The sequence below is a fragment of the Melanerpes formicivorus genome, unplaced genomic scaffold, assembly GCF_026170545.1.
Source record: "Melanerpes formicivorus ecotype bairdi unplaced genomic scaffold, bMelFor1.0.p_v2 SCAF_12, whole genome shotgun sequence".
In the NCBI taxonomy this organism is placed as follows: Eukaryota; Metazoa; Chordata; class Aves; order Piciformes; family Picidae; genus Melanerpes; species Melanerpes formicivorus.
The window spans coordinates 181,770-207,322 of record NW_027142364.1 but is presented as its reverse complement, the minus strand read 5'-3'; the positions used below and the strand labels follow the sequence as shown (position 1 = coordinate 207,322).

Genomic DNA, 25,553 nt, shown 5'->3' with positions numbered 1-25,553 from the left:
CACACAGAGAGGCTGTGCTGTTCCTGGGCAGGGGCTTGAGTCATCAAACTGGCACAGCCATTCCCATGCTGCCTTCTGCACAGGATGTCATGGTCAGATTGAGAGCAGCAGCTCTCAGTGCTGCTCCTGGTGAAGGAATTTCACTGATCCAGGATCCAGTGCCAGGGCCAGCAGCACCCAGGAGGCTGCAAAGGAGAAGGCTGCAGGTGCCCTCTTGTGGGTTACCAGCTCCTGCTGCTGGGGACAGGCTTTGTGCTTGATGCTGTGCAGCAGTCCTGCTAGGAGAGCTCAGCAGTGATGTGTTTGAGTGGCAGCCATGAGCTGATGAGAGAATTGTGGGGTGGCAGAGGCTGGAAGGGACCTCTGGAGTTCCCCCAGCCCAAGCCCCTGCTCCAGCAGGGCACCCCCAGCAGCTTGCCCAGCAGCACAGTGCCCAGGGGGGGTTGGAAGCTCTCCACACCAGGAGACTCCACAACCTCTCTGGGCAGCCTGCTCCAGGCCTCCAGCACCCTCACACCAAACAACTTTCTCCTCCTGCTCACATGGAACCTCCTGGCTGCCACTTTGTGCCCCTTGGCCTGTCCCTGGGCACCACTGAGCAGAGCCTGGCCCCAGCCTCTTGTCCCCCAGCCTTTAGCTGTTGCTGAGCATTGCTCAGCTCCCCTCTGGGGCTGCTATTCTGCAGGCTCTCAGCCTTTGCTCCTCCCAAAGCTACTCCAGGCCCCCCAGCAGCTTCCCAGCCTGCCCTGGACTCTCTGCAGTGCTTCCCTGTTTGGGAACTGTAGAGCCCAGAGCTGGCCCCAGGACTGCAGCTGTGGCCTCACCAGGGCAGAGCAGAGGGGCAGGAGACTCTCCTTGCCCTGCTGGCCACACTAACAACATCCTCCCCTCCTTGCTGCTCTCTGTCCCACCCAGGCTGTCCCCTTCCCAGCACCCAGTGCAGCCTGGGGTGGGCACCAGAGGCAACCACTGTGCTTTGTGCCCTGTTGCCTGGTGCCTCAGAACAAGCCATGGTTTGGGAAAGTGCTGCCCAGCCCTGGAGCCTCTTCAGCTGGAATGCTGGAGAGCTTAGTCACCAGCCCAGCACAGCTCCCCTGAGCACTGCCAGGGGCTCATTAGTCAGTGCTGCTGGGTTCTCTGTGTGAAGAACATGCTCCCAGCTCCTGCCTCCCAGCCCTGCTGCAGGGAACAGAAGGTTCAGGGGGTTTGCAGGCAACATTTTGGCAGCTGCAGATTGAGATAACAAAATCCAAGGCCTCTTCCAACCCACCCCTCCCAGGCCTGGTGCAGGCCAGGAGCATTCTCCTGGGATTCATGGTCAGAAGTCATCCATGACTGCACTTTGGGGAGGCTGTAAGGGCCTGGCAGCAGTGATCACCTTCTAGAAGGGCTGAACCATCTCTGTGTCCTCCTGCTTCACTCTGGGCAATCCCCCAGCTGTGTGCTGGGCTTGGCACAGTGGAGGGAAGGGATCCATCCAGAGGCACTGGGACAGGCTGCAGAGGTGGGGCCCAGGCCTCCCTCCAAGCTGCGCTGGGTGGCAGCTGGCTCGAGGATGCTCTCAGAGCTCCTGGGAGGGTGGTTGAAGCCCAGATCCTCCATCTGCCCTCCAGCCATGGGAGTGCAGCTCCCTCCAGGCTTTGTGCTGTGCAAGCAGCAGATGACTGCAAACCACTGTTGGTTAAAGCCAGCAGGTAGGGAAGGGCAAACAGAGGCAGCTCTTTGCCTCCTTGCCCTCTGGCCTGCTTCCAGGTGACTCTAGGGGTGGACAGTGGCTTGGGTGCCCTTCTCAGGCAGCCCCTTGGAGTTTCTGCCCTCCTGCTGGCAGTGAGTCCAGGCAGGGCAGTGCACAGGGTGTGCTTTCCATGGTGCCTGGCATTTCCCTGCAGCAGGTCAAAGGTGTCCAGAGCAGTGGGACTGCAGATTGTCCTCTCCCCTGCTGTCCTGGCAGCTCCAAGCCCTGGTGACCAGGTTGCACAGCAGCCTGTGAGCCTCTTGAGCTCTAGAGGGGACTGCAGAGTGAAAACTGGGAACATGCTGCTGAGCAGCCCAGCTGCTAAGGGTGGGAAGGGTTTGAGCTGGGGAGTGTGGTGGTGGAGGAGCAGTGTGGCAAATGGGATGGATGAAGCAGTGCCTGGGGGCTCTGGAAGTGGAAAGAGCTGGCTGCAGCGGGGTGAAGAGTTGTCCTGCTTCCCTCCAGCTAGCTGCTGAGTTTGGTTTAGCTACAGAGGGGCCCCACTTGGCTGCTGGAGGAAGGAATCCACCTCAGCTCAGCTTCAGCAAGCCTTAGGACACTGTCTCCCATAGCATCCTCCTAGGTGAGCTCAGGAGGTGTGGGCAGAAAAGGGCACAGTGAGGTGGGCTGTGACCTGGATGGAGGACAGAGCTCAGAGGGTCCTTGCAGAATGGATGTGGCCCTGGGCAGCCTGCTGTAGCTGGAGGTGTCCCTGCTGCCTGCAGGGGGGCTGGAGAAGATGACCTTTGAGGCTCCCTTCCAAGCCAATGCATCCTGTGAGTGTGTGAGGGCAGCAGGTGCAGCCCAGCAGAGCTGTTGTGCTTCTCGGTGAGAGCTGGCAAGGGACTGCCCCAGGGCCTCCTTCCCATCAGTGCCTGCTGTGGTGAGTCAGAAGTTGCCTCTTCAACCCAGGCTGGCTGCTGCTCCTTCCCCAGACCTCACTTCAGTGAAGGGAAACGAAACTGCATTCCCCCTCTGAGCTGCTGAGTGCTGCCCTGGGGGGAAGCAGCAAGGCCACTGCCCTGCAGTCCTCAGCCAGGAAGGAACAGGCTGGGGGGCAGATGGCCTCTGTGGAGGGAGGCACAGCCAGTCCAGGGCACACACTCAGTGACACAGCACAGGTTCATGCCTGCCTGCTTCATCTCCAGGCTGGTCTCAGTGGCTGGTGTGAAGGTTGGTCTCCATGGCTGATCTCAGTGGCTGGTGTGAAGGTTGGTCTCCATAGCTGATCTCAGTGGCTGGTGTGAAGGTTGGTCTCCATGGCTGCTCTCAGTGGCTGGTGTGAAGGTTGGTCTCCATAGCTGATCTCAGTGGCTGGTGTGAAGGTTGGTCTCCATGGCTGGTCTCAGTGGCTGGTGTGAAGGTTGGTCTCCATGGCTGGTCTCAGTGGCTGGTGTGAAGGTTGGTCTCCATGGCTGCTCTCAGAGGCTGGTGTGAAGGTTGGTCTCAAGGCTGCTCTCAGTGGCTGGTGTGAAGGTTGGTCTCCATGGCTGCTCTCAATGCTTGATCTCAAGGCTGGTCTCAGTGGTTGAGCTGAAAGTTGGTCTCAATGCTTGGGTAGGAGAGAGTTCCCACTGGGGAACTGTGAAGTGCTTCCTTGTGGAGAAGAGAATTGGCTTCCTTGTGGGGAAGTGATTTCCTTGTGGGGAAGGGAAGTGATTTCCCTGTGGGGCAGGGAAGTGATTTGACTGTGGGGAAGGGAAGTGATTTCCCTGTGGGGAAGGGAAGTGATTTCCTTGTGGGGAAGGGAAGTGATCTCCCTGTGGGGAAGGGAAGTGATTTCCTTGTGGGGAAGGGAAGTGATTTGACTGTGGGGCAGGGAAGTGATTTGACTGTGGGGAAGGGAAGTGATTTCCCTGTGGGGAAGGGAAGTGATTTCCCTGTGGGGAAGGGAAGTGACTTCCCTGTGGGGAAGGGAAGTGACTTCCCTGTGGGGAAGGGAAGTGATTTCCCTGTGGGGAAGGGAAGTGACTTCCTTGTGGGGAAGGGAAGTGACTTCCCTGTGGGGAAGGGAAGTGACTTCCCTGTGGGGAAGGGAAGTGATTTCCCTGTGGGGAAGGGAAGTGATTTGACTGTGGGGCAGGGAAGTGATTTGACTGTGGGGAAGGGAAGTGACTTCCTTGTGGGGAAGGGAAGTGATTTCCCTGTGGGGAAGTCAACTCTTCTATTGTGGAGGAGGGAATTTATTCCACTGTGGCAAGTGAGTCTATTTCACTGTGGGGAAGTGACTGATTTCCTCGTGGAGAAGTGGCTGCCTGCTTTGCCCAGTGCCCCATGCAGGCTGTGAGCTGTTTGTTTGTTTGTTTCCAGACTTAATCAACCAGGTGGAGACCTCTGGGCTGAGGCTGCAGAAGGCGACGGCTGAGCTGGAGCACTACAAGAAGCTCTTCACGTAAGGGTTGCCCCCTGCTGAGCTCTCTGGCCCTGCTGAGCTCTCTGGCCCTGCTGAGCTCTCTGGCCCTGCACACACAGCTGGAACACAGCACTTCCACCCAGGCCCTGCTGCTTGGCAGGGGCAGCTGAGGAGGCTGTGACCAGGAGCTCAGAGATGTTCTCTTCCTCTGAAGCATTCCTCCTTCCCTGCCTGGGCAGGGGCAGGTCTGGCAGGGGAGGATGGCTTGAGTGGGACTCAGGGGAGGGCTCCATCGGCTCAGGCCAGCACTTCACTGCTCACCCCCAGCTGCAGGATGGGCTGGGTAGGTCACACACAGCCTCTGGACTCAAAGTGTCATGGGAAGGAGCATTGCACAGACTGAGAGAATGGAATGGAATGGAATGGAATAGAATTCACCAAGTTGAAAAAGGCCTCAGAGATCATCCAGTCCAACCTATCACCCAGCACTATCTGATCAACTAAACCATGGCACCAAGTGCCTCATCCAGGCTCTTCCTAAACACCTCCAGTGATGGTGACTCCACCACCTCCCTGGGCAGCACACCCCAATGGGCAATCACTCTAGCTGGGAAGAATTTCTTCCTAACATCCAGCCTTAACCTCCCCTGGCACAGCTTGAGACTGTGTCCTCTTGTTCTGGTGCTGCTTGCCTGGGAGAAGAGACCAATCCCCACCTGGCTACAACCTCCCTTCAGCAAGAAGGTCTCCTCTGAGCCTCCTCTTCTCCAGGCTAACCAACTCCAGCTCCTAGAGCAGCTTGGGTTGGAAGGGACACAGAGGAGCATTGCAGAGACTGATAGAGCAGCTTGGGTTGGAAGGGATATTAAAGACCATCCAGTTCCAACCCCCCTGCTGTGGGCTTCAGGACTCACTTTAGGATGCCCTATAGGATGTCCTGCAGGATCCACTTCAGTACTCACTTCAGGATCCACTCTGGGATTTGCTTCTGGGCTCCCTTTTGGGCTCCCTTTTGGGCTCCCTTTTGGGTTCCCTTCTGAGCTCCCTTCTGAGTCCCCTTCTGAGCTCCCTTCTGGGCTCCCTTCTGGGCTCCCTTCTGGGCTCCCTTCTGAGCTCCCTTCTGGGCTCCCTTCTTGGCTCCCTTCTGAGCTCCCATTTGGGCTCCCTTTTGGGTTCCCTTCTGGGTTCCCTTCTGGGCTCCCTTCTGGGCTCCCTTCTGGGCTCCCTTCTGGGCTCCCTTCTGAGCTCCCTTCTGAGCTCCCTTCTGGGTTCCCTTTTGGGCTCCCTTTTGGGCTCCCTTTTGGGCCCCCTTCTGAGCCCCCTTCTGAGCCCCCTTCTGAGCCCCCTTCTGAGCTCCCTTCTGGGCTCCCTTTTGGGTTCCCTTCTGAGCTCCCTTCTGGGCTCCCTTCTGGGCTCCCTTCTGGGCTCCCTTTTGGGCTCCCTTCTGAGCTCCCTTCTGAGTTCCCTTCTGGGCTCCCTTCTGGGCTCCCTTCTGGGCTCCCTTCTGGGCTCCCTTCTGGGCTCCCTTTTGGGCTCCCTTTTGGGCTCCCTTCTGAGTTCCCTTCTGAGTCCCCTTCTGAGTCCCCTTCTGGGCTCCCTTCTGGGCTCCCTTTTGGGCTCCCCTCTGAGCTCCCTTCTGGGCTCCCTTCTGAGCTCCCTTCTGAGTCCCCTTCTGAGTCCCCTTCTGAGTCCCCTTCTGAGTCCCCTTCTGAGTCCCCTTCTGGGCTCCCTTCTGGGCTCCCTTTTGGGCTCCCTTTTGGGCTCCCTTTTGGGCTCCCTTCTGGGCTCCCTTCTGAGCTCCCTTCTGAGCCCCCTTCTGAGCTCCCTTCTGGGCTCCCTTTTGGGCTCCCTTCTGAGCTCCCTTTTGGGCTCCCTTCTGAGCTCCCTTTTGGGTTCCCTTCTGAGCTCCCTTCTGAGCTCCCTTTTGGGCTCCCTTTTGGGCTCCCTTTTGGGCTCCCTTTTGGGCTCCCTTCTGGGCTCCCTTTTGGGTTCCCTTCTGGGCTCCCTTCTGGGCTCCCTTCTGGGCTCCCTTCTGAGCTCCCTTTTGGGCTCCCTTTTGGGCTCCCTTTTGGGCTCCCTTTTGGGCTCCCTTTTGGGTTCCCTTCTGAGTCCCCTTCTGGGCTCCCTTCTGGGCTCCCTTCTGGGCTCCCTTCTGGGCTCCCTTTTGGGCTCCCTTTTGGGCTCCCTTTTGGGTTCCCTTCTGAGTTCCCTTCTGAGTCCCCTTCTGGGCTCCCTTCTGAGCTCCCTTCTGGGCTCCCTTCTGGGCTCCCTTCTGAGCTCCCTTCTGGGCTCCCTTCTGAGCTCCCTTCTGAGTTCCCTTCTGAGTTCCCTTCTGAGTCCCCTTCTGAGTCCCCTTCTGAGTCCCCTTCTGAGTCCCCTTCTGAGTCCCCTTCTGGGCTCCCTTTTGGGCTCCCTTTTGGGCTCCCTTTTGGGTTCCCTTCTGAGTTCCCTTCTGAGCTCCCTTCTGGGCTCCCTTCTGAGTTCCCTTCTGAGCTCCCTTCTGAGCTCTCTTCTGGGCTCCCTTCTGAGCTCCCTTCTGGGCTCCCTTCTGAGTTCCCTTCTGAGCTCCCTTCTGGGCTCCCTTCTGAGTTCCCTTCTGGGATTTGCTTCTGAGTTCCCTTCTGGGCTCCCTTCTGGCTTCCCTTCTGGGCTCCCTTCTGGGTTCCCTTGAGGAACGACCAAGGACTGTTCCCACTAGGAAGCTCAGGAGTGCTGAGCTGGTGCTGCCAGCCTGGAGCCCAGCCTGCCTCAGCCTTCCTGTGTGTTTGCCTGCAACTCCCCCATGGCTCCATCCTCCTTTGCTCTTCACTTCCTGGTTGCAGTTCCTGTGTGCAGAGGACCCCCTCCTAAGGGATCAGCAAATATTTGGGATGCTTAGCAACTGCAGTGGTTTCCTGCTGCAGTGAGTGTGGGGTGTGACAGAGAGGCCTCCCTGAGCACAGCTAAGCAAACAGCTGAGGCTTTCCCAGGGCAGCAGCCACATCCTCAGTGTGCTGTGGGCACAGCTTCAGAGAAGGACATCCTGTAGCTGCTGAAGTGGAAATAGGAAGCTTGGCCCTGGTGAAGTGGTGACATGATGAGCAAGCCCCTCTGCAGCCTCCAGCTCTGACCTGCACAGCTCCTGAGCTCTTCCTGTTCAGTCACATCCTCCCTGGACCCTGTCAGCAGTGCTGCCAAACCTCAGCTGTCCTGCAGCAGGAACCTTGCTGGGAACCTGGCTGAGGCTGAGCAGAGGGCAGCTCCCAGCTGGTCAAACCTGTGAGCTCCAAGGGAGGAGCTTTGGGCTTTGCTGCTGGGGGTCTGCTCCTTACCAGGGGCAGAGAATGCAAGAGAGAAGAGATCAAGAGACTCAGAGACTCACAGAATGGGTTGGCTTGGAAGGGACCCTCCTGATCACCCAGTGCCAAGGCCCTGCCATGGGCAGGGACCCCTCCCACCAGCACAGGCTGCTCAGGGCCTCAGCCAGCCTGGACTTGAACACCTCCAGGCAGGAGGCAGCCACAGCCTCCTTGGGCAGCCTGTGCCAGGCTCTCCCCAGACTCAATGCAAAGAATTTCTTCCTCCTCTCCAGTCTCAGTCTCTCCTCTCCCAGCTCAAAGCCATTGTTCCTCATCCTGGCACTCCCAGCCCTTGTCCAGAGTCCCTCCCCAGCTCTCCTGGAGCCCTTCAGCTACTGGAAGCTGCTCTGAGGTCTCCCTGGAGCCTTCTCCTCTCCAGGCTGCACAGCCCCAGCTCTCCCAGCCTGGCCCCACAGGGGAGGTTCTGCAGCCTCTGCTCATCCTCATGGCCTCCTCTGGAGCCTCTCCAGCAGCTCCAGGTCCTTCCTGTGCTGGGGGCCCCAGAGCTGGAGGCAGTGCTGCAGGTGGGGGCTGAGCAGAGCAGAGGGGCAGAATCCCCTCCCTGTGCTGCTGCTCTCCCTGCTCTGGCTGCAGCTCAGCACTCAGCTGGCTCTGGGCTGCCAGGGACCACTGCTGGCTCCTGGGGAGTTTCTCACCACCTGACCCCCCCCAAGGCCTTCTCCTCAGGCTGCTCTCTGTCCATTCTCTGCCCAGCCTGGATCTGTGCTTGGGATTGCCCCAACCCAGCAGCAGGACCTTGCCCTTGGTGAACTCCATGAGATTGGTTTGGGCTCAGCTCTCCAGCCTGGCCAGGCCCTCTGGATGGATCCCTTCCCTCCAGCCTGCCCAGCTCCCTCTGGATGGATCCCTTCCCTCCAGCCTGCCCAGCTCCCTCTGGATGGATTCCTTCCCTCCAGCCTGCCCAGCTCCCTCTGGATGGATCCCTTCCCTCCAGCCTGCCCAGCTCCCTCTGGATGGATCCCTTCACTCCAGCCTGCCCAGGCCCCTCTGGATGGATCCCTTCCCTCCAGCTGCACCACACAGCTTGGGGTCATCTCAGGCTTGCTGAGGGAGCCTCAATACCATTGCCCTTGTCCCTGACACAGATGTTAAGCAGCACTGGTGCCAGCACCAACCCCTGAGGGACACCACTGGGCTCCATCTGGACATTGAGACATTGACTGTTCTGAGTGCAGCCCTTCAGCAGTGGCCACCCCTCTAGTCCATGCTCCTCCAGCCTGGAGAGCAGCAGGATGTCCTGTGGGGCAGTGTCAAGGCCAGGGAGATGCCCTCAGTTGCTCTTCCCTTCCCCACTGCTGCTGGAAGTCCCTCACAGAAAGGCAGAGGGCTGGCCAGGCAGGATGTGCCCTTTGGGGAGCCACCACTCACCTCTGCCTCAGCTGCCAGGGGCTCTGGCAAAGGCCTGCAGGAGGCTGTGCTGCATGCTGCTCAAGCTGAGCTCACTGCCTGAGGCAGGGCTCTCTCTTCTTGGGTGGGGGGGACACACACCCCCTCAGAGCATTTATGGTGTGCTCCTCTTTCCCCAGGGTGAAAGCAGCAGAGCTTGAAGCCTGTCAGAATGAGCTGAGAAAGCTGAGATATGAGAGCAGAATCTCAGAGTCCAGGTAAAGGCTGAGGCTGTGCTTGGTGACTCAGGCAGTTCTGAGGGGAAACAATCTGCTTTGGGACAAGGGGTTGTGTGGCTCCAGCTCCCCAGAGGGGAGTGCCTGTGATGCTTTTGGATTCCTCTGCAGGCTAACCAAAGAGCTGAAGGAGAAGGAGGGAGCCCTCCTGGCTTGCCAGCAGCTCTGCACACACTTCCAGGAGGAGGTGGCTGAGAAAGAGAGGAAGGAGGAGGAGCTGAGGAGGAGGCTTGGTCGGTCTGAAAGTGAGCTGGAAAGGCTGAAAGCTCTTCTGCAGCAGGCAGAGGAAGAGGTGGTGGTGCTGAAACAAGAGAGGTAATGGGGGCACAGGCCCCTGCCTGGGCTGTGCTTGGGGAAAGCCATGAAAGCATTGCCTCAGCTGCTCCCACTGGCACCTGCTGAAGGGCAGAGGAGAGTCAGCAAAGCACCAGAGCTGGTTTCACACAGCCCCAGTGTGGCAGGGCCTGGAAGGGACCCCTGGAGCTCCCCCAGCCCCTGCTCCAGCAGGGCACCCCCAGCAGCTTGCCCAGCAGCACAGTGCCCAGGGGGGGTTGGAAGCTCTCCACACCAGGAGACTCCACAACCTCTCTGGGCAGCCTGCTCCAGGCCTCCAGCACCCTCACACCAAACAACTTTCTCCTCCTGCTCAGATGCAACCTCCTGGATTCCACTTTGTGCCCCTTGGCCTGTCCCTGGGCACCACTGAGCAGAGCCTGGCCCCAGCCTCTTGCCCCCCAGCCTTTAGCTCTTGCTGAGCATTGCTCAGCTCCCCTCTGGGGCTGCCCTCCTCCAGGCTCTCAGCCCCAGGGCTCTCAGCCTCTGCTCCTCACAGAGCTGCTCCAGGCCCTGGACTCTCTCCAGCAGGTCTCTGTCTCTCTTGAGCTGGGGAGCCCAGAACTGGCCCCAGGACTGCAGCTGTGGCCTCACCAGGGCAGAGCAGAGGGGAGGAGAACCTCCCTTGCCCTGCTGCCCACACTCTTCTCCATGCAGCCCAGGCCACCTTTGGCCTCCTTGTCCCCAGGGGCACACTGCTGGCTCATGGTGACTTTGCTGTCCCCCAGCACTCCCAGCTCCTTCTCCTCAGGGCTACTTCCCAGCAGGTCAACTTCTAACCTCTGCTGGGTGATTTTAATTCCATTCCTAGCAGTGGTTTTTAATTCCTGCTGGCAGTGCCCTGAGCTGGTTGGATCTGCCCCATGGCTCTTCACAGCTGGGCTTGTGGAACATTGGCTGTCAGGAAGAAGTTGTTGCCCATGAGGGTGGTGAGAGCCTGGCAGAGGTTGCCCAGGGAGGTGGTGGAAGCCTCCTGCCTGGAGGTGTTTGCAGCCAGGCTGGATGTGGCTGTGAGCAACCTGCTGTGGTGTGAGGTGTCCCTGCCCATGGCAGGGGGTTGGAACTGGCTGAGCCTTGAGCTCCCTTCCTGCCCTGCCAGCTCTGTGATTCTAGCCCTGCAGCTCCTGAGGTTTCAAGGTGTGTGTGTGGCAGGAGGAGCAACTTTAAGGCTGTCTTTAAACTTCAGAAGCTGAGTGGTTGCTGAGTGCTGTGCCCCAGGGCTCCAGGCAGGCTTCTGGGGCTGCAAACAAAGAGGGAAGGCCAAGCCCCAGAGGGCAGTGAGGTCTCCAGCAAGGAGCTAACTGGAGGGAGCTGGCATGCCAGCAGGCTGGGCAGAGCCTGCACTGACATGAGAGTTTTTGTGGTTTCCAGGGAGTTAATGCTGCTTTCTCATCAGAACAGAACTGAGCAGCTGCAGGACTCCTTGAGGCAGAAGATGAGGAGTGAAGATACCTGGAGGGAGAAGGTACTGCTGGGTGGGCACCAGGGGTGGCTCCTGGGGTTGCTTGCAGGGGCAGGCAGCTGTGAGACACTGAGCCAGGCACTGCAGACCTGCCAGGGGGCAGCTGGGCCTGGGGGGGATCTCCCTGCAGAGCCTGGAGCTGGGTGCAGGAGGTGTTCCCTAGGAGTGCTGGAGGCCTGGCAGGTGCTCAGCTCTGGTCCTGACTCCCCAGCTCCCAGACAGTCTGGGAGGGTTCCCTGCAAGGGCCATGGTGGGGGTGAGGCAAGGGCTGGACTGGAGGACCTCAAAGGCCTCTTCCAACTGAAGCCATCCCATAATTCCATGGAAGCCTGAGGGAGAGGAGCAGAGCTCAGCCCACTGCAGCTCTGACCTCCAGGGACCTTGGCTCAGCTCTGCAGGACAGACTCCTGCCTGAAGCTTAGGGTCATGGGGTCACAGGAGGGTTGTGCTTGGAAGATCATCCAGTCCAAGCCTCAGCCCAGCACTGCCAGCTCAGCACCAACCCCTGGCCCCCAGCACCACAGCCACACAGCTTTGAAACCCTTCCACCACTGCCCTGGGCAGCCTGGGCCAGGCCTTGGCAACCCATGAGGGAAGAAATTGTTTCTCATGGCCAACCTAAACCTCTCCTGGTGCAACTTGAGGCTGTTTGCTCTCATCCTGTCCTCTGGCAGAAGAGCCCAACCCCCACCTGGCTGCAGCCTCCTCCCAGGGAGCTGCAGAGAGCAATGAGGTCTCCCTCAGCCTCCTCTCCTCCAGACTGAACACCCCCAGCTCCCTCAGCTGCTCCTCCCCAGCCCTGCTCTCCAGACCCTTCCCCAGCTCTGTTGCCCTTCTCTGGCCCTGCTGCAGCTCCTCAGTGTCCTTCTTGGGGTGCCCCTGATTCCAGCCAGTGCAGCCTATTTCTGAGCCCCTGCAGGGCTGGGAGCTGCAGAAGCCTCCTGAGTGCCTGGAGCTGATGATGAGGCCAGGAGACAAACCTTGGAGTGAGAGACCCAAAACTCAGCCCAGGACTCGAGGAGCAGCCTCCCCAGTGCCTGGCACAGGGGCACAGCCCCTGCCCTGCTCCTGCTGCCCACACCAGCCCAGGCTGCTGAAGGCCTCTTTGCCCACCTGGGCACCCCCTGGCTCACCTTCAGCTGCTGTTGACCAACATCCCCCAGGTCCTTTCCCACCAGGCAGCTCCCAGCCACTGTGCCCCAAGCCTGGAGCCTCCCTGGGGTGGTTGTGCCCCAAGTGCAGGTGAAGGGCTGGGAGCTCATCTGCAGCTGCTGCCAAGCATCACCCCCAGATCGTTCTGTGCTGGGAGAGGTTCCAGCCCCTGGCAGCTCCTGAGCTCTGAGTGGGGCAGCAGCACAGGACCCTGGAGCTTGGGAGAGGCCTCTGAGAGAGGAGAACCAAACTGCTTTCCTCCCCACCAGCAGCTGGGAGCTGTAAGCTTGGCTTTAAGCTGCAGCTTTGCCACTTAAGTACCAAAAACCTTGCCAGAGCTCAGGTCAGGAATTCAAAACAAAACCAACCCCCCAAAAAAGAGGCAAATGAGGGAAGGGGAAATGAAGAAGACCCCTGAACAATAGCTGGGACGTTCTGCTGTCAGCCTGAGACCCTCGGGGGCTGCCTCCAGGAGGTGATGAGCGTCTGGGAGCCGTCCTTAGTCTCAGGACTATCAGCAATGAAGATCAGTTTCTGCCTTTTGTGCCTCCTTCACCTCCCTGCGGCAGGATGGAGTCTTAGAGGGAGGCCAGGCCGGCTGCATAATCGCTGCGGATTGTTCAGCCTGACGGCAGGGCGGGAGGGAGGCTGCTCCCAGCGGGAGACAGCAATTACAGCCTCAGAGAGCTCCAAAAATGGCCACGGGGCTGGCTTTGTCCTGGGGCAGGCTGCCTCTGCATCCCTCGGAAGTGTTCTGTTGTCTGCCCCCCACCCAGAGAAACCTGCACTGACACAGCCTGCAGGGGCTTGGAAGGGAGCTCTGGAGCTCCCCCAGCCCAAGCCCCTGCCCCAGCAGGGCACCCACAGCAGCTTGCCCAGCACCACAGTGCCCGGGGGGAGTTGGAAGCTCTCCACACCAGGAGACTCCACAACCTCTCTGGGCAGCCTGCTCCAGGCCTCCAGCACCCTCACACCAAACAACTTTCTCCTCCTGCTCACATGGAGCCTCCAGACCAAGCTCCAGCTGCCTCCAGCCTCCTCCCAGGGAGCTGCAGAGAGCAAGGAGGTCTCGCTCAGCCTCCCCCAGGCTGAACACCCCCAGCTCCCTCAGCGCCCCCCAGGCCAGCTGGAGGCTTCAGGGACTTACTGGTTCCAAGGTGATTTCACAGGTAGGCATCCAGCACCACTTCAGACTCCCTGGACCCTGAGAGACATCTCCCCTGGGCTTCCTCTGGGGCAGGCTCCAGCCATGCCAACCTCAGCCAGGGGAAGCCATCCCCTCCCCAGCCTCCAGCAGATGCAATCATTTTGTTCAGCACCTGAGCTCTCCCTGGGCCCAGTGCCACATCCCTTCAGCTGGGGCAGGGTGCAGGCTGTGGCTCCTCAGTCTGCAGAGGAGAAGGCTCCCAGGAGACCTCACTGTGGCCTTCCAGGATCTGCAGGGGGCTGCAAGAAAGCTGGGGAGGGACTTTTGAGGGTGTCAGGGAGGGATAGGACTGGGGGGGATGGAGCAGAACTAGAAGTGGGGAGATTGAGATTGGCTGTCAGGAAGAAGTTGTTCCCCAGGAGGGTGGTGAGAGCCTGGCACAGGTTGCCCAGGGAGGTGGTGGAAGCCTCCTGCCTGGAGGTGTTTGCAGCCAGGCTGGATGTGGCTGTGAGCAACCTGCTGTGGTGAGGTGTCCCTGCCCGTGGCAGGGGGGTTGGAGCTGGCTGAGCCTTGAGCTCCCTTCCAAGCCTGGCAGCTGTGTGAGCCTGTGTGAAGAGCACCTGAGGATGAGTTGCTCCACACCAGGAAGCCTCTCTTGTGCCTCAGGTGGAGATGGAGCTGGCCAAAAGGGAGGCAAGGCACAGAGAAGAAATTCTGAAAGCCAAGGAGGAAGCCAGGGTGGAAGTAGAGCTTGAGAGACAGAAGCAGCAAGGACTCATCACAAAGTACCAGAGGGAGCATGAAGAGCTCCAGAAGAAGGTGAGTGACCCTGGAGCAGGAGAGAAGGGAGGAAAAGGGCAAGGGAGCTGGAGAAGGGGCTGGAGAAGAGGGCTGGGGAGCAGCAGCTGAGGGTGGAGAAGAGGAAGCTGGGGGAGACCTCCTTGCTCCCTGCTGCTGCTTGAAAGGAGGCTGGAGCCAGGTGGGGCTTGGGCTCTGCTCCCGTGATGGAAGGAGAGGCAATGGCCTCAAGCTGTGCCAGGGCAGGCTGAGGGTGGAGAGGAGGAGAAATGCCTTTGGTGCCAGAGTGGTCAGGGCCTGGCAGAGGCTGCCCAGGGAGGTGGTGGAGTCCCCAGCCCTGGAGGGGTTCAGGAACCTGTGGCCATGGTGGGGCTGGGTTGGTGCTGGCCTGGAGGATCTTGGAGGCCTTTTGCAAGCCCTGCAGCTCTCTGGTTCTGTACACTGTTGATAGAGGGCAGGTGGCAGGGGCAGAGCTCCTCCCTCTGTGCTGCTGTGTCTGGGGGGCACAACATTTCCCCCCAGGATGTTTCAGGGCTGCCTGCTGGGCTGCAGGAGGGCCCTGCTGGCTCCTGGGGAGCTGCTCAGCACCCAGCACCCCCAAGGCTCTTTCCTCAGGGCTGCTCTCAAGCCACTCTGCTCCCAGCCTGGACTGGTGCCTGGCACTGGCCTGACCCAGCTGCAGGGCCTTGCCCTGGGACTTGCTGAGCCTCCTGCAGCTGGCTCTGCCTCACTCCTCAGGCCTCTCTTGGTTCCTTCACAGCCCTCTGCCATCCTTTGGGGCTGGTAATGGAAACCCAAAGCACTTTTGGTGGCCTCTGAGGGTATTTCTGGCCTTGTGGGATGGTTTTTTTCCCCCTTCCTGGAGTCAACATTTGGCTGATCATTAATTTTGTACTGACCTAACCCCCCCTGGATGTGAATCACTTCAGGTTTTGTCTAACCTCCTTGCAGATACCTGGGCTGATAGCCAGTGCCACCAACAGCTTGAGGATGGAGACAGAAACCCTGGAGAAGAAGCTCCAAGAGGCCCAGAGGAGGCTGGCAGAGAGGGAGGAGGATAAGGAGAAAGAGATTCAGAGCCTTAAAAGAAGAGTTACTGAGCTGGAGTTCCAGCTGACCATGGAAAAGAACAGCAGTGACTCACTGCTGGGGAGCATCAGGAGAGAAATGCAGCACAAGGCAGAGGAGCTGGAAAAGTTAACCCAGGAGAGGACACAGCTGATCCACAGCCTGAGTCAGGCTCAGGAGGAGGTAGGCAGGGGCTGAGGAAAGGCCTGGCTGCTGCGGCTGCTGCAGGCTTCTCCAGCCCACAGCCTGCCTTCTGCTGCTGGGGAGCACATAGGCAGGGGAGGAGAGGGAGCAGAGGGGGAGGGGGGAGCGGGGGTGGGGGAGAGGGAGAGGGGAAGGAGAGGAGAGGAAGAAGAAGAGGAGGAGAGGAGAGGAAGGAGGAGAGGAGAGGAGAGGAGAAGAGAGGAGAGGAGAGGAGAGGAAGGAGGAGAGGAGAGGAGAGGAGAGGAAGGAGGAGAGGAGAGGAGAGGAGAGGAAGGAGGAGAGGACAGGAAGGAGGAGAGGAGAGGAGAGGAAGGAGGAGAGGAGAGGAGAGGAAGGAGGAGAGGAGAGGAGAGGAAGGAGGAGAGGAGAGGAGAGGAAGGAGGAGAGGAGAGGAGAGGAAGGAGGAGAGGAGAGGAAGGAGGAGAGGAGAGGAGAGGAAGGAGGAGAGGAGAGGAGAGGAAGGAGGAGAGGAGAGGAGAGGAAGGAGGAGAGGAGAGGAGAGGAAGGAGGAGAGGAGAGGAAGGAGGAGAGGAGAGGAAGGAGGAGAGGAGAGGAAGAAGGAGAGGAGAGGAAGAAGGAGAGGAGCAGAGAGGAGAGGAGGGGAGGGGAGGGAGGAGGGGAGGGGAGGGAGAAGGGGAGGGGAGGGGAGGAGAGGGAGGGGAGGGGAGAGGGAAATGAGGGGGAGGAGAGGGAAAGGAGAGAGAGAAGAGGAGCTGCTTCCTTTCTCTCAGCTGTGTGTGTGCTGGGCTAGGGCTGAGCAGAGCAGCCCGGGTGTGCCCCTGGCAGGGCTGTGTGCCCCTGGCAGGGTCGCTGTGCCCCTGGCAGGGCTGGCAGCTGCCCTCTCTCTGTGCTTGCAGAGCTGCCTGCTGCAGGAGACGGTGCGCAGGGAGTGCCAGGAGCGCTGCGAGCTGACCGCAGCCCTGAGGCAAGCCAGGGAGCAAGTGCTGGAGCTCAAGAAGCTGAGCGCAAACTTCTCCTCCGCAGCGCCCCCGCCGCGGGGCAGCCCAGGCTGCGCTGCCGCCGCCCCCCGCCCGGCCCCGGCCCCGGCCCGGCCCCGCCGCCGCCCCCCCCGGCAGCTCCCAGAGCCCCCCGGGAAGTGCCACAGCAGCCTGACCCTGCCGGCCCTCAGCCCGCCGCGGCCTGCCAGGGCCAGGGCCACCTCGCTGCAGCAGCCCAGGAGCAGGAGGCTGCTGGCCCGGCCGGCTCTGGTGGCCGCCTGCACGCACACGGCCTGAGGGCAGCCTGCTGGGCAGCTGGCGCAGCTCCGCCTCCAGGAGGGCGTCCGCTCTGCTCTTCGCTCCGGGACGGGGTTGCCTTGTCGGCGCGGAGCTGCCGCTCCCAGCGAGGCGAAGGCTGCTGTGCCTCCCAGGGCAGCCCGGCCCCGGCAGCTGGCATTAAAGCAGCTGCCAGGTGCCAGCACTGCCTTCCCTCAGCACCCTGCTGGAGGTCTCCTGCTTCGTGTCCCCTCTGGTGTGGCTGACCTGCTGGCTCCTGGTGTGACCAAGTGCTCTCTCTGGGGACAGCCAGCACCTTCACAATGGTTTGGGGGGGAAGGGACCTCGAAGATCATCCAGCTCCACCCCCCTGACACAGTCACAGGTGGAGGAGATGATGAGAGCTTGGCAGAGCCGTGGCCCCAGAGGACTGCCCGTGGGCACAGCTTCCTCTCTCTGCATGTCCCCAAGCTCTGAACAAGGAGTTAAAGACTTCCTATGGCTTTGTCCCAAAGATCACAGAATCACAGCTCCACCACTGCCCTGGGCAGCCTGGGCCAGGCCTTGGCAATCCTCTGGGGGAAGAAATTGTTCTTCCTGTCCAACCTGGCCCTCCCTGGCACAACTTGAGGCTGTTTGCTCTCATCCTACCCTTTGGAAGAAGAGCTCAACCCCCACCTGGCTCTCAGGCAGTTGCAGAGAGCAATGAGGACTCCCTCAGCCTCCTCCAGGCTGAACACCCCCAGCTCCTCCCCAGCCCTTCTCTCCAGACCCTTCCCCAGCTCTGTTGCCCTTCTCTGGCCCTGCTCCAGCTCCTCAATGTCCTTCCTGTAGTGAGGAGCCCAGAGCTGAACCCAGCACTCAAGCTGTGGCCTCCCCAGTGCCCAGCCCAGAGGCACAATCCCTGCCCTGCTCCTGCTGCCACCCCAGTGCTGCTCCAGGCCAGGCTGCTGCTGCCCTTCTTGCCCACCTGGGCACCCCCTGGCTCACCTTCAGCTGCTGCCAACCAGCTCCCCCAGCTCTTTTTCCTCTGGGCAATTTCCAACCACTCTGCCCCAAGCTTGGAGCCCCCCTGGGGCTGCTGTGCCCCAAGTGCAGGTGAAGGTCTGGAAGGCCAAGCAGGAGTGCCTGGGCTTGTCCCAGGCCACTTGGTGCAGCAGCAGCTGAGCTGGGAGCAGTCAGTGCCTCCTGAGGGGTCAGCACTGCTCCCCTGGAGGGTGTTTGTGTTCTCCACAGGACTCAGATCCCCAGCTGGTGCCACAGAGGTGACCCTCTTGCTCCCCACACCTCTCAGCATCCTTGCCATGGCCAGCAGAGGGAGAAGCTTTTGCCATAGGTGCCAGGCTTTGGTTGCTGCTGGGATACTGCAGCAGCAAGCAGGGAAGCAAGTGCTCAACAGAGCTTTGAGCTGGCCTGGAGGGCTTGGGGGTGGGGTCCCAGCCTGCAGCTTTGCACATGGAGTTTGTCCACACTGGAAGAGCTCAGGCTCCAGAAGCAAGCCTTTGGGTGTCTCAGCAGCATTTAAAGGTGGGGGGGGACAGCAGCAGCTGGAGCCAGCCCCTGCTCAGGGTTCAAACCTGGGCTGGGTTTCTGTTCTTCTACAGAAATGGAGGTGCTTTGGGCTGGGGTTGGGGTTGGTTGCTGGTTTGGATGTGGCTCCTGCTGCTCCATCAAGTGGTTTCCTGCAGGAGGTTGCTGAGGGCCTGGAGGGTTTTTAACCCCCTAAAACCAGAGCAGGAGAATGAAGCTGGGGCAGGTTCCCTGTCCCAGCCCAAGCCCAGCCAGCTTGCTTGGGAAGGATTGAAGAACCTTGAATGGAAGCATCATCCCCACCCTGCAGAGCTGATGCTTGGCTCCAGCTGGGCTGCTGGAAGGTGGTGGTGAAGTGAAGAGCAGACTCCAGGGGCAGCCTGCATGGTGTGAAGCAGCAAAGCCACTGCTGAGGTAGGGGTGGAGGTGGGGTTTTTGTTTTCCCTGGCTTCCAAGTGGGTTTTGTTGGGCTAATGGAAAGGGAAGTGCAGGAGGGGTGAGAATCTTCCTGCTGAAGAGATCTGAGCCCCAGGGCTGTGCCTGGGGTGATGGCACCGTGCTGGGAGCTGTCCCCAGCGTGAATAAAACCCCTCCCAACCACACCCGGGCCCTGCATGGCTTCTCTTTGTCTCTCCAGGGAGCTCCTCCTTGCAGCTGTCCTCCTGGAGCCTTGGCTGCTTGGTGAGCTGAGGTCAGCAGCAGGATGTGATTCAGGTTGGATGTGAAGAAGTTGTTGCCCATGAGGGTGGTGAGAGCCTGGCACAGGTTGCCCAGGGAGGTGGTGGAAGCCTCCTGCCTGGAGGTGTTTGCAGCCAGGCTGGATGTGGCTGTGAGCAACCTGCTGTGGTGTGAGGTGTCCCTGCCCATGGCAGGGGCTTGGAGCTGGCTGAGCCTTGAGGTCCCCTCCAACCCTGCCAGTTCTGTGACTCTATGATCATCTTGCTTGCCATGGAGCAGCCCTCAGCTGCAGGGGCTGGAAGAAGCCAAGCAAAGCTGGAGCTGGCTGCATGAAGAGTGTGGCCAGCAGGCCCAGGAGGTCCTCCTCCTGTTCTTGACTGCCCTGCTGAGGCCACAGCGGGAGTGGTGAAGGTGGCAGATCCCAACAGAGCCTTCTCCAGGCACGTTCCCTGGTGTGCTGGTGGCTGCTGGAAGTGCTTCAAAGCTTGGGGACTGCTTGATGTGGAGGCAGTTAGGGATGGAGGAGAGGTTGGAGGCAGTCAGCTGGAGGCAGTGGGGTGTGAAAGGTCTGCAGTGATGCAAGCAAGGCTTGGCCAGAGGACAGGAGAAGACAATGGAGGGCTTAGGGCAGCAAGAGTACAGCTGTAGGTGGGAGAGAGGAGGTTCCACCTGAGCAGGAGGAGAAAGTTGTTTGGTGTGAGGGTGCTGGAGGCCTGGAGCAGGCTGCCCAGAGAGGTTGTGGAGTCTCCTGGTGTGGAGAGCTTCCAACTCTTCCCCCCCGGGCACTGTGCTGCTGGGCAAGCTGCTGGGGGTGCCCTGCTGGAGCAGGGGCTTGGTTCTGGATGAGCTCCAGAGCTCCCTTCCAGCCCCTACCCTGCCAAGAGAAATAATCTGCAGCCAAGCTTCTGCTGGGTTTTGTGCACAGCCAACTCAGGGCCCTGCAGGCAGCTGCTGTGGGACTGTGCCTGGCCCCTGCCAGCAGCCTGCCCCACAGCTGAGAGAGTGCAGTGAGGCCACAGCTCTGCAGTGGGGTCAGGAGGGAGAGCTGCAGGCAGCTCCTGGCTGCTGCCAGCTTCACTCACATGCAGCCACCAGAGCTGCCCCCAGAGTGCCCTCAGGCTTCCAGGGGTGAGGAAAACTCTTCCCTTGCTTTCCCCATCAGGGACTCAGAGGCTTGGCTGGGTTGGAAGAGCTCTCTGAGATCATGGAGTCCAACCTTCAACCCCACACCACCCTGGCCCCAGCTGCCATGGCCACAGGGTTCTGGAAGCCCTCCAGGGCTGGGGACTCCAGCACCTCCCTGGGCACTTCAGGCTTCTCCTTTTCTTCTGCCTCCATTCAGGGGGCAGCAAATGTTTGAAATCTGCCCCAGCCACTCTTTGTGGTGCCTGGGGGGGATGAATGCAGAGGTTTGCCTGCATGGGACTGAAGGTGGTTCACCCAAGCTGACTTTGTGGCCACCTCCCCAAGCACCACACTGCCTTGGGTTGTGTCCAGCAGGATCAGATCACACAGGGCCTGGAGCTGCCTGGGCTGCTGGGAGGTGTCCCTGCCCATGGCAGGGGGTTGGAACTGGGTGATCTTGAAGGTCCCTTCTAACCCAACACCATTCCATGATCAGAAGTTCTGTGGTGCCAGGCCCAGGATGAGGCCTGGGGGTGGCAGACAGCAGCAGGAGGGTGGAAATCACTCAGGGTGGTCCACGCTGGGCTGACCTTTAGCAGAGGAAAGTTGCAGGGAGGAAAATGTCCTCATGTGGAGCTGTGTTAGCCATGGAAGATCCCGGGGGGGGGAGTGGTGGAGCCCCTGGGCTTGAGTCGTTCCAAGGGGCCAGGGAAGATGCCATGGAAAATGTTATGTGAGGAGCAGCCCTGCTCTGGCAGGAGCTGATGAACAGTGTGACCTGGTTGGGATTTTCCATCTGCCCATGGAGGTGACATGGAAAGTGATGGATGGGGGCCTGCCACCACCTCCCTGCTGTGGAGGAGGCCCAGCTGGCAAGGACCTGCCTGCAGGCCTTCAAGAGAGCTGCTGGTCACAGAGGCACTGAGAGAGCAGCCTCCAGAGCCTCTGCAAGGACAGCAGTTGGCCTTTGCTGCTGCAGTTTTGGGCTCAGTCCTGCCCCAGGGGCCTTGCTGAGGGACTTGGTTTGGGGCTCCTGGTCTCAGTCCTGCCCCAGGGGCCTTGCTGAGGGACTTGGTTTGGGGCTCCTGGTCTCAGTCCTGCCCCAATGGCCTTGCTGAGGGACTTGGTTTGGGGCTCCTGGTCTCAGTCCTGCCCCAATGGCCTTGCTGAGGGACTTGGTTTGGGGCTCCTGGTCTCAGTCCTGCCCCAGGGGCCTTGCTGAGGGACTTGGTTTGGGGCTCCTGGTCTCAGTCCTGCCCCAATGGCCTTGCTGAGGGACTTGGTTTGGGGCTCCTGGTCTCAGTCCTGCCCCAATGGCCTTGCTGAGGGACTTGGTTTGGGGCTCCTGGTCTTAGTCCTGCCCCAATGGCCTTACTGAGGGACTTGGTGTGGGGCTCCTGGTCTCAGTCCTGCCCCAGTGGCCTTGCTGAGGGACTTGGTTTGGGGCTCCTGGTCTCAGTCCATGTCACTGTACAGGTGCCTGAGGAATGCAGCCACCAAAGCACCAAGGAGCTGTGGTTGCCTTCTCTTGACTTAGGAGCTCATTTTTTCCCACGTGGAGGTCAGCTGAGGAGCACTCAGCTGGCAGCAGCAGCAGCAGCTGATGCCACATTCCCCCAGGGCTGCTCCTGCTGTTCCTCTCCCCTCCCCACGAGCTGTGCAGTGTGGGCAGCAGGGGCCAGGCTGGGGGCTGGGGCTGGGGCTGCAGCAGAGGAAGCTGCTCAGAACCCAAAGCTGACCCTGCCTGCTGCAGACCATGGCCATGACTCTGAGCTTTTATGGAGATCCAGCTCAGCCCCCTGCAGGCACTGGAAGGCTGCTCCAAGGTTTCCCTGGAGCCTTCTCCAGGCTGCACAGCCTCAGCTCTGCATACCAGAGCCTCTCACACCCCTGGCAGGTGAGACTCTCCCATCGCTGCTGGGCACCCAGCAGGGGCTCCTGGCAGCTGGATGCTGATGGAGCATTTGATGGGACAAGACCCTGTCCCCTTCCTTTCCTTCCCTCTTGCTCCTGTCCCCTCCCTTTCCTCCTGCTCCTGTCCCTTTCCTCCTGCTCCTGTCCCTTTCCTCCTGCTCCTGTCCCCTTCTTCCTTTCCTCCTGCTCCTGTCCCTTTCCTCCTGCTCCTGTCCCCTTCTTCCTGCTCCTGTCCCCTTCCTTTTCTTCTACTCCTGTCCCTTTCTTCCTTTCCTTCTGCTCCTGTCCCTTTCCTCCTGCTCCTGTCCCCTTCTTCCTGCTCCTGTCCCCTTCCTTTTCTTCTACTCCTGTCCCTTTCTTCCTTTCCTTCTGCTCCTGTCCCTTTCCTCCTGCTCCTATCCTCTCCCTTTCCTCCTGCTCCTGTCCTCTTCCTTTCCTCCTGCTCCTGCCCTCTCCCTTTCCTTCTGCTCCTGTCCCTTTCCTCCTGCTGGGCTGTGGTGTGCAGGGCAGCACGCCCGGGGTGGTGCTGCGGGTGTGCAGCCAGGCCCATGCTCTCTGTGCTTCACAACACTTCCACCTACAGAAGGGAACCCAGAACGGCAGCAGGGGCAGCCAGCAGCTGCCACACAAAACTGGAAGAGACCTTTAAGGTCATGGAGTCCAGGCCTTACCCCAGCACTGCCAGCTCAGCACCAGCCCCTGGCCCTCAGCACCACATCCACACAGCTTTGAAACCCCTCCAGGGATGGGGACTCCAGCTCTGCCCTGGGCAGCCTGGGCCAGGGCTGTCACTTACTCCTCGGGAGATCAAGCCCCAGCTGGCTCCAATCTCCTCTCAGGGAGCTGCAGAGAGCCAGGAGGTCTCCCCTCAGCCTCCTTTTCTCCAGCCTAAACAACCCCAGAGCCAGGCTGGCTGTGGGGGCTGCTCCTCAGGGGTTGGGGCACACCAGAGGACCCCCTTCTGAGGTGTGCCTGAGCTCTTCATCCTCTCCAGCAAGCTTCTGAGGAGCCAAAAATGCTTCTTGTGGTTGTTTTTTTTCCCCCATTCCACTGGAATCTAGAGACCTTTTTCAGGTCAGCTTCTCTCATTTGGACTTCTTTCTCTTTCCCTGTGTGTCCTGCTGGGTGGGGGCCAGGCTGGAGGTGGGGATGGAAAGCTGCCTCCTCCCCAGCAGAGGTTTTTCCTGTGGGGAGGGACAACACCCAAGCAAGGCAGCCCTGCTGAGAGGAGAGCAGAAGAGAGGGCAAGGTGGGCACAGCACCTCCTGCCCCCCAGAGCTCACATCCCCAGCTCCTGCTCTGGAGCAGGGAGAGCAGCAAGGAGCAGGGACAGAGGCCACAGGCTGGTGAGAAATGGTGAGGTGGAAGAACAGCCTCCAGCAGCAGCAGTGACCAAGGATGTCCCAAGGCTCTTGCACAGCTTCCTCTCCACCCCTCTTCTGCTCACCTCATGGCAGGGAGCTTACTGCTGTCCTTCACAGCACCACTGCCACCCCCCTGTGGGGCTTGGGGGTGGTTGGAGCCTTGGCTTTGGGTGAGCTTCCAGCAGGAACAGTCTTAGAGCTCTTTTTGTTTCCCCAAACCAGCTGAAGAAGGTTTTGGGCCAAGTCCATCCTCCTACAGCCTTAACAGAGCTGGAGGTGAAGGACAGCCACAAGTTTGACCTGAGCCCCTTGGAGTGTTGCAGAGGTTCATGGAAGGGGACCTTTGAGATCAGCCAGTTCCAACCCCCAGGGACAGCTCCTGCTAGCCCAAGGTGCTCAAGGCCCCACCTCAGAACCTCAGAGTGATTTGGAAGGGATCTTAAAGATCATCCAGTCTCACTCCCCAGCCTGGCTTTCAACACTTCCAGCCTTGGGGCCTTCACAAGCTCCCTGTGCAACCTGCTCCAGTGTCTCCCCAGGCTGCTGGGGAAGGATTTCCTCCTCCTGTCTCACCCAGCAGCTGCCAGCAGCAGCCTTGAGCTCCTCTTACCAGCAGCCCTCCCCTTGGCTCCTCTCAGCCTGGGCAGCTCCTGGCCCTCCTTCTCCCCAGCTGCCATCTGTCACCTCACCAGGACAGGGCCTGCAGCCACCTGGGTTGGATGGTGCAGCCCAAGCCACCTTTCCTGCCTGCTGTGGTGGTGGCAGCAGCAGGTCATGCCCTGGAGACAGGCAGGGCTGAAAGCACGGGGAAGAGGGAGGAGGACCAGAACCCCCTTGCCTGTGCTTCAGCAGCAGCTCCACCTCTGCTTTCCTTGGCATCCTGCCCCTTCAGACCAGATAAGGACATTTTGTACCAGCAGGGTGGGGAGACCCCAGCCCAGGTTGCCCAGAGGTGGGAGAAGCCTCATCCCCAGCTGCAGGTCAGGGTGGTTGAGCAACCTGCTCCAGCTGCAGCTGCCCCTGCTGGCTGCAGGGGCTTGGCCTGGGTGACCTTGACAGGTCCCCTCCCCCCCGAAGCAGGCTGGGGGCCCAGCAGTGCTGGTGCAAGGACAAGCAGGGCACAGGAAGCAGGGAGGGAGGGGGCAGAGGGGAACAAGAGCTGCCCTGAGCTACAGCCCAGGCCAGGGCAGCCTGGCTGAAGGCACTTCTGCTCCTGTGCAAGAGCCACCACTCAGCTTCTTGCTGGCTCACTGGCAGCCAGCTGCAGCAGACGGATGTCCCCAGCCCCAGATGTTCACCAGCTCGACAGGGAAGGGAACTTCTGCTCTCCAGCTCTGGAGCAAAGGGCACTGCAAGCACAGGAGGGTAATTAATGCTTCATGACCACCAGAGCTGGAGCTGCTGGTGCTGCTCCCTCAGAGCTGAGCTTCATCACTTCCTCAACACTGGTAGCCAGGAGGGAAGCTGCCTGGTCTCCACAGCAACAAGTGGCTCCCAAAAGCAAACACCACATGGGAGGGGTCCTGCAGATCACAAACCCCATGGAGACAACCTGGAAGAGATTTCTCTGATCTCCTCCAGGCCCCACTTACAGCCAAGCTTTTGCTCAGCCAGCTTTGTGTTCCCCCTTTGGGCTCTGCAGACTCTGTGACCAGGACACCAGACCCATCTCCAGCTGGCTTCCCCCCAGGCTTTGCCCTCAGCAACAGCACTTAGATGCATTTGGGGGAGTGTCAAGAGCTCTGCCATCTCCAGCCCCAAGGGGACTGCTCCAGGCCAGCACCTTGGCAAGGCTACCTGAGCAGCAACCAACAGCTCCAATGCAGTTCCTCTTGGCCTGTTCCATCTCCTCCACCCCCAGCTGTCCCCTGCCAGGCCCCAGCAGCAAGACTCTTCCTCCTTCTGCCCTCAGCCATGAAAGGGGAAACAGAAATGCCCCAGCTCAACCCCTTCAGCCAGGTGCTGCTTTGTCCTCCAGGCACAATCTGGCTGGAGGAGAGCTGCAGCTTCACAGACTGCATTGGCTTGGAAGGGGCCCTTCAGAGGTCTGTTGTCCAACGCCCCTGCAGGGACACCTCCAAGTAGATCAGGCTGCCCTGGGCCACAGCAAGGCTGCTCTTGAATGGGTGTACTGGCATCCACCACAAGCAGCTGCAGGAGAGAAATCTCCATGGCCACAGCTCTTCTCCACCCTTCTGCTCATCTCAGTGAGTTTCAGAGGTCCACACTCCTCTCCCCCACTGCTGGAGCAATCTGGACACCAACATCTACACCTGATGAACACCAGTGGGGGGAGACAGTGGCACAGGTGGCCCACGGAGGTTGTGGATGTCCCCTCTCTGGGGGTGTTCAAGGCCAGGCTGGATGAGGCCAGGGTTAGAGACCATGAGCTTGGAGGTTGCCTTCCAACCCAAAGCATTTTGGGTGGTCCAAGGCCCAGGTGGATGAGGCCTGGAGCAGCCTGGGCTGGTGGGAGGCGTCCCTGCCCCTGGGAT

General features: G+C 60.1%; 1 protein-coding gene across 1 annotated transcript in view; it reads left to right on the top strand.

Annotated features, from left to right (window-relative positions):
• The window catches only part of LEKR1 (leucine, glutamate and lysine rich 1), a 40,078-nt gene extending 23,610 nt beyond the window's left edge, over positions 1–16,468 (top strand). Inside the window, exons 7-13 of the mRNA XM_068145675.1 lie at positions 4,046–4,127; positions 8,974–9,051; positions 9,181–9,384; positions 10,774–10,867; positions 13,830–13,982; positions 14,913–15,212; positions 16,091–16,468. Of these exons, the coding sequence (XP_068001776.1) occupies positions 4,046–4,127; positions 8,974–9,051; positions 9,181–9,384; positions 10,774–10,867; positions 13,830–13,982; positions 14,913–15,212; positions 16,091–16,468 (1,289 nt within the window). The remainder of the gene's footprint in view (positions 1–4,045; positions 4,128–8,973; positions 9,052–9,180; positions 9,385–10,773; positions 10,868–13,829; positions 13,983–14,912; positions 15,213–16,090) is intronic.
• Positions 16,469–25,553: the final 9,085 nt, after the last annotated feature.